The sequence below is a fragment of the Vitis riparia genome, chromosome 9, assembly GCF_004353265.1.
Source record: "Vitis riparia cultivar Riparia Gloire de Montpellier isolate 1030 chromosome 9, EGFV_Vit.rip_1.0, whole genome shotgun sequence".
Taxonomy (NCBI): Eukaryota; Viridiplantae; Streptophyta; class Magnoliopsida; order Vitales; family Vitaceae; genus Vitis; species Vitis riparia.
The window spans coordinates 22,213,372-22,221,172 of record NC_048439.1 but is presented as its reverse complement, the minus strand read 5'-3'; the positions used below and the strand labels follow the sequence as shown (position 1 = coordinate 22,221,172).

General features: G+C 39.0%; 1 protein-coding gene across 3 annotated transcripts in view; it reads left to right on the top strand.

Moving 5' to 3' along the window:
• Positions 1–7,801, top strand: part of LOC117922615 — a 58,270-nt gene continuing 50,469 nt past the window's right edge. For 2 of the 3 annotated variants that reach the window (XM_034840781.1, XM_034840778.1), the window contains exons 1-2: positions 1–240; positions 4,155–4,539. In XM_034840781.1, coding sequence (XP_034696672.1) covers positions 104–240; positions 4,155–4,539 — 522 coding nt within the window. In that variant the 5' untranslated portion in view covers positions 1–103. Of the gene's footprint in view, positions 331–4,154; positions 4,540–7,801 lie in introns of all 3 variants that reach the window. The other variant, XM_034840780.1, reaches the window with a different exon arrangement.

Genomic DNA, 7,801 nt, shown 5'->3' with positions numbered 1-7,801 from the left:
AAGGGAGAGAGTTGGGAAAGTCGTTCCACTCAGTCACACGCTCTCTCTCCTTCCTCCCTCTAAAATCATCGTATTTGATCAGGCAAAACGACGCCGTTTTGCAATGGCGAAGAAGGTAGCGACCAGGAGAGAGCTCCTGGTCCGATGGAGAGGCATCGAGGAAGTCATCGGCGATGGCGGCGACGACGTTTTGCCCGACACTCCAAAACGGCGCCGTCTCCAGCGCCTGAAAGAGGACTGGTGAATGCCTCTTTTACTCCCTCACGGCGTTTCCATTGTTTTCGTCTTCACCCTCTGTTTGGTTATCGGGAGAATTGATGAAAGAAAAAAGTGATTTTTTCCTTTCCTTTCCTTGAAAAAATAAAAATAAAATTCTTGTGTTTTGTGTTGTCTTCGGTTTAATTGAGAAGAATTTATCGTTTTCTCGGATCACGAGCGGTGGAAATATTTGGGAAGCTTGAATTTTGAGTTCCTTTGTTTTCCGGTATTATCTTGGCAATGGTTTTGTTGCTTACTGTGCTTTTCTCAGTGATCGGATCGAGTTTTGGTGGTTTCTTGCCTTTTCAATTTGGAGTCCTTTTGGTTACCTGGAAAATGGAGGGAATGACACAAAAGGATACGATTTTGGTTTTTGTGTTTTATGTTGTATCGGGCTTAGTTGAGTGGAGCTTGTTTTGTATCGGGTTATAAGTGTGGAAAATATTTGATTAGTGAATTTTGGATTCTCATATTTTCCTGCATTATTTCTGCAATCAAACGGAGGTTTTATTATTAGCGTCTTCTTGCTTTTTTGCTGTAGAGTCTGTTTAGTTACTGGCAATTTGGTGGAAATGAAGAAAAAAAGATACAATTTTGATTCTTGTGTTTTATGTTGGATCCGGCATAGTTAAGTCGAGTCTGTCTTGTTTCAGAAAACGAGTGTGGAGATTTTTTTGATTAATGAAGTTTGGGTTCCTATATTTTCCTGCATTTTCTCGGCAGCCAAAAGGAGGTCTTGTTGTTTAATGAGTTTTTCTTGGTAATGGAAATGCGGTAGTGTTTTCTTCATCGTCATTATCTTCTTTTTGAATTTTTATATTTTATTCTTGGCCTGAAGTCTGTTCCTTATAGACAAAAAGGTGGAAATGAAAAAAGAGATTTGATTCTTAATTTTTATATTATGCTGTATCGGACTTAGTTGAGTGAAGTTTGTTTTGTATTAGATTATGAGAAGGCAAATTTTTTGATTAGTGAGTTTTAGGTTTTTATATTGTGCTGCATTATCTTGGCAACCAAATGGTGGTTCTATTGTTTAATGTGTTTGTATTGGTAACCGAATTGAGTTTTAGTGGTTTTTTTTTTCTTTTCGATTTGGTTTGGGTTTACTTGAGGGGAGTTTCTTGTTGTTTTGGATCAGGGGTGCTGGAAACTTTTGATTCGAGAATTTTGGTTTAATTTTTTAATTCTTTTCCTGCATTATCCTGGCAACCAAAAGGAGATTTTATTGTTTGGTGTGTTTTGTCAGTGATCAAATTGAGTTTTAGTGTTGGTCTTGCCTTTTCTTTGAGAGCCTATTTAGAGTTTGGTTACCAGAAAATGGAGGAAACAAGGAAAAATAATACAATTTTGATTTTTTGTGTTTATATTGTATTGGGCCTAAATGAATGGAGTTTCTTGTCTCACATAATGGGGGTGGAAATTTTTTGCTGGGTGAATTTTGGGTTCTTTTGTTTTCCTACATTATCTCACCAACCAATGGACTCAGTGGTGAGATTTCATTTTAGTGTGTTTTTATTTCTAAAATTTAAATTTTATTTATTTATTTTTATTTTTGGATTAGAGTCTGTTTGGTTATGGAGAAAATGGTGGAGTTTCTTTTTGTTCCACGTTGACGGGAGAATTTTGAATTGATGAATTTTGGATACTTAAGTTTTCATGCATTATCTCGGTAACCAACCAGAGTTTTTATTGTTTAATGTGTTTTTCTTGGTGACTGACTTGAATTTTAGTGTTCTTTTTTGTTGTTTGTTTAGAATCTGTTCAGTTACCAAGAAAACAGAGGTAACTAAAAGGAAGACAGAATTTTGATGCCTCTGTTTTTATGTTTTTCTTAAGAGTAGAAATTGGCTCACAAAGCCAGATGGCTATGTTTGGGTCAATTGAGCAAAACACCTTTTTTGTTCAGTATTTTTTTTCATGTCCTAAAATTTAATTTACTCTTAATTTCTTTTCTTCCCTGCATTTTCTTGACAAAAAACCGAGGGTTGAACTTTCATTTATGATTATCTCCAGTTGTGTTTCCAAACTTGTGTATTGTAAAATAAAACTATATTTTTTTTTGATAGGCAAATAAGAGATTGTATTAGAAAAGCCTAGAAGAGGCGAAAAGAGTACACACGAAGTATACAAGCAACACCCAAGAAGCTAGGCAAAAGAGAGAAAAAAAACCTTTCTCCTATCTAGACAAAAGCCACTCTATAAAATCAATTAAGGACAAAGAATGATCCTCTAAATACACCCTACCCCAATTCACAAAAGTGTACAAAAAAGAAAGTTTTAAAGCTTGGTCGGAACGTTCAGTGTCATTGAATACTCTTTCATTTCTTTCCTTCCATAAGGTTGTAAAATAAAACTATTGTTTGAATTTTCTTTAATTTTGTTTATAAAAAGTAATGAAAAGTGCTCCTCAACAAAGCCAAATAGTCGTATCAGGTTGGTTGAGTGTAAATTTTAAAGATGTAAGTTGACATTCTATCAGCAATCAAACTTGAGCATTAGTGTGCTTATAGATTGAAATGTTTGTCTATGATTAGAGCTTTCTTTTTTTGATAAGCATTTGTCTTTATTATAGGTGAAGCAAAGCCCCAGTGTGCTTTTATTTTATTTTTATCTCAATTGCTGATGTAGCAAAATGCAAGGCTGTGATTAGGTTTTTTTTTTTCCCCCATAACATGGAATTCACACTGACAGCGAGACGTTTATCTCAACTGCTAGTGGGTGATATGGGCCACCATCCCTCTTCTCTACACCATTTTAAGTATGTCATGATATGATTTTTTTTTTTTTCCTTGATAGTGGGGAATCCATCTTGACTGCTAGACATTTATCTCAGCTACTAGTGGGTGACATAGGCCGCCATCCCTTTTCTCTAGACCACTTAAATACACTGGATTATGTATAGTTTTTTTTTTTCCAATGGCCGGGAATCCACCCAGGCAGGGGGAATATTTATCTCAACTGCAAGGGGGTGATATGGGCTGCCATCCTTCTTCTTTGTACCACATAAATATTAGGGATGCTCGAACTTGGGACCTTTGGTTCATTGCTATTCGCTAGGTGGCACTACTGTGTAGCTACCCTTCAATGGCCGTTTGTCTATGATATTACTTGTGCAGTTATGATTTTATCACATGGTTCTTTATGCAATGCACTGGAACATCAAAGAAAAGTTGGAATTTTATATGCTTTGTATGATTGAGTCTGTTTCAGTTTGAATGATAAAGATGTAGGAAAAGAAAAGAATTTAACATTTTGAATTTTAAAATTTTAATTATTTGGTAAACCAGAAAACAACCTTGTATTACCTTAGTTGTGGTGAATTTTTTATTCTTTGGTAAGATGATGACAAGCCTTTTTCATGTGATGGTGAACACTTAAATTGTGCATTCATCATCAAATATCACATAGTTGGAAATTTCATGGTATCTTTAATTTTGATTACTACTTTTTAGTATGGGGAAATCTTTAGATGGCTTACCCATTGAAAGTATATACCTTTTTAAGAATGTGAAACACTGTATTTTAGAGGTTCAAATTCTTCCATTTCCTTGTTGTTCCTCGCACCTAGTTATACCTTATCCATGCTTGTAGCTTGAAAGTTTGTCATATTCTTTTTTTACTTGTCTTTTGTTTTCATTCTTTTTCCTTCCCCTGTCTCTCTATCCATACCATTGGATCCACAACCAAATTGTGGACTTTCTTATGGAAAAGCATGTTCATGTTAACAATAGTTGTTTGTGTTATTAACTTCATTATTTTACTGTGCTTTAACCCTTTATAAATTTGCCTATAATTTTTTTTTTTTTATTGAAGTCTATTTTAGGTCTCAATCTATTTTTTTTCTTTGCTGTCTCTTACCATCTAACAAGGAATCCTTTTTCATGTTTTGAGTTCAGGTTTTCAGATGCATTTAACTTCTTGATTGATTTACCTTGTGAAGATCATATTTGGTGTGGCTCCTGGGAGTTAATGGGGCCTCTTTTGGAAACTTTCTATAATTACTCAACCGATGAGTCTAATGATTCTCCTCTCAAACTTTTATGGAAGAGGATTTCTGTAGAAATGCGGAAATGCACACTGTGCATCTCTCAGCATCATCAAGCTCAAGATATGTACAGTATGGAGTATGATTCCAGTTCCATTAGTCCCCTTCTTTCAGTGCTTCGAAGCCTTGATGAAGAAAGGGTTGGTCAGCACTTGAAAGAGATCAATGCAAGATTAGCTGGGGGAGAATATATCCCTGAGCGTGACAATGCTGAAGTTGTTAGTGTCATGTTTGAGGTATTTATGTCGTTTTGATCTTTGACTTCTTCCTTGCACTCGTGTTTTAATCCTTAATGCGATGAATATTATATTGACTTATAATGTTGACTTGTTGTGTGTATATCAAAATTTTCAATTATTAATTTACACTTCTATTTTCCCATCATAAATGTTGATTCTTGGTAGCTTCTGTTGCATTTTTTTTTGGTTCAGAATATAGGAAATCTCATTCATCTGAAAAAGGCGTCATGTCTTCTTGGTATACAAGTAACCTGAATACCATCTTCACAAATAAGTTACATCAGATGGAAAATTATAAGACCAAATATCTAAAGATAAGCTTGGTTGGAAATAACATCTACCAACTTATTAGTTATGCAGAAAACACACGAGCAAAATTATTGAACTCAGATAAAGTCTGTTTCACATCCTGAATAAGCATCTGAATGCACAACCTGGTATTCCTGACATTATTATTATTTTTTTTGATAAGCAACAGCAGAAAATATATTAAAGAAGGCTGAAAGGCCGCACCGCATACAGGAGGTATACAAAGCAGCCACAAGGCCAAAAAAACAAAAACAAGAACACCTCACCAGCCCTTAGGGGACCGCAACCCACTCCAAGAAGCCTAGAAGTGAAGAGGAATCCTCTCCCCTATACAACTTAGCCCAACTCCACAGACTACATACAAAAGACTTCTTGAGAGTTTGAATAGCCAAAAGACCCCCTCTAAAAGCTAACCTATTTCTTTCCTTCCACACCGTCCAAAATATACATAACGAAATGGTCTTCCATATCTTCTTCCTTTTTTTACCCACAAAAGGGCCCCGCCAACAGAACAACGCCTCTTTAACCTTCTCTGGAAACACCCACTGAACCCAAAATAAGGCAAAGGCGATATCCCAAAGGGTCCTAACCATTGTACAGTGTAAAAAAATGTGATTTACATTTTCCTCTTCACAACCACACAAAAAACAACAATTTGGAAGCTGCCACCCATGCATTTGCAGCCTATCCAACGTGAGGATTTTTTCCCAAGTAGCCTCCCACGCAAAAAAAGCCACTTTGGTTGGGACCTTATCCACCCAAATATTTTTTCCCGGAAAAACAAAAGGATTAGGGGCTGCCAGCAGATTGTAAGCCACCCGAAATCCGAAAACTGGCAGAATCCCCGCCTTTCCAAAGCACTAAGTCCTTCTCTGGGGTTACTCTGATGTCCCTTAGCAAAAAGAGCAAATCTTCTATTAGCACCAACTCCCAATCATTAGAATCTCTAATCAATCTGAGATTCCACCCTCCTTGGCCAAGCCTTGGATCCCACACATCATTCACCAGTTCATTACTGCACACTGCCAAGGCAAAAATCTGGGGGAACGCTTGGGGCAGTGCTTCGGTGCCGCACCAATGATCAGTCCAGAACATGATCTTAGTCCCCCTCCCCACCTTTTCATGTTATTCCAGCACCAGCTCTTCTCCTTCAAAATCTCCTTCCAAACTCCCACCCCAAAAGGCCCTCGGGCTTCCTTAGATTTCCAACCACAACCCTCCAGCCCATGCTTCACCCCGATTACCTTCTTCCACAAGACATCCTTCTCAACGGCAAATCTTCAAATCCACTTGCCCAATAAGGCCCTGTTCAATAACCCCATCCTCCTAATGCCAAGACCCCCCTTCTTCTTTTGAGTACACACCACCTTCCAATTAATTAAATGGATTTTCCTACCCGAGTTTCCCCCTCCCCAAAGAAAATCTCTTTGTAATTTCTCAAGCCTTTTAGCCACTGACTTAGGCATTCTAAAGATGGACATTTGATAAATAGGAATGCTAGCTAGGGTACTCTTAATCAGGGTGATTCTCCCGCCCTTAGACAAGTATTGTCTTTTCCAACGGGCAAGTCTTCTCCTCATTCTTTCCTCCACCCCATCCAACGTGGACAAGGCCTTGTGTCGGGCCCCAAGGGGCAGCCCCAAGTATTTAACCGGAAAGCTTCCAATTCTGCAGCCTAACTCCACCGCCATTTCCTCAATATTATCAATCTCCCCTACTGGTATCAGCTCACTCTTGTCCAGATTGATCCTAAGCCGCTTCGAACCACGCCAAAATCCATCCAAGATGAGTTAATTGATCCTTGTTGGCCTCGCAGAAGAGAATAGTGTCGTCTGCAAAGAGCAGATGAGACACCATAATCTCCGCATCCCCTCCACCTCTCAGCTTACAACCAGAAATGAAGTTCCCCTGCATTGCCCGCCTTATGAGTGCACTTAGCACTTCCATGCCCAAAATAAAAAGATAGGGAGAAATTGGGTCTCCTTGACGCAGACCCTTAGAGCTGGAGAAGAAGCCTGCTGGAACCCCTTTAATAAGGATAGAAAATTTTGCCGTTGAAAAACACCACCACATCTAATCCATCCAGCGCGACCCAAAGCCCATTTTTTTCAAGACCTTCATAAGGAAGCTCCAACCAATGCTGTCGTAGGCTTTCTCAATATCCAATTTGCACACCATCCTCTTTTCTTTCCTCTTCTGCCAATAGTCAACCACCTCATTAGCTATGAGAGAGGCGTCTAGAATTTGTCTCCCCCTCACAAACGCATTCTGATCAGCCGAGACCACCTTATCTAACACCATTTTCAGCCTATTGGCCAATACCTTGGCCATAAGCTTGTACAGCCCCCCTAGCAGACTGATAGGCCGAAACTCCCCTAGGTCCTCAGCCCCACCTTTTTTTGGAATGATGACCAGAAACGTGGCGTTCAGACTTTTGGCAAATGACTTTTGATTGTGAAATTCCTTGAACAGCTCTACTATCTCCTCCTTAGCGAAGTCCCAACAAGCTTGCCAAAAGGCCACAGTGAACCCATCCGGGCCTGGGGCCTTATCGCCGTTCATATCCATCAGAGCAGAGAATATTTCTTCTTCAGTAAAGGGGACCTCCAAAGCTTCAGCTTCACTACGATCAAGACTTTTAAGAGGTAGCCCCTCTAAGTCGGCTCTCCACCCTGGTTCTTCCCTTAGCTGGTGCTGAAAGGCCTTGACAATCCCCTCCCTCACCTCCTACTCCTCCACCAATTCCACCCCATTTATTTTAATTCTGTCCAAAAAGTTATTTCTCCAATGGGCACTAGCCATCTTGTGGAAGAACCCAGTATTCTTATCCCATTCTCTAAGCCACAGCTCCCTAGACACTTGTCTCCAATGGGCTTCCTCCAAAAGAACCCACTTCTTGAAGTTCTCCTTAGCTTCATTTTTCAAGTCCGTTTCCCTTTCTGAGAGGTCC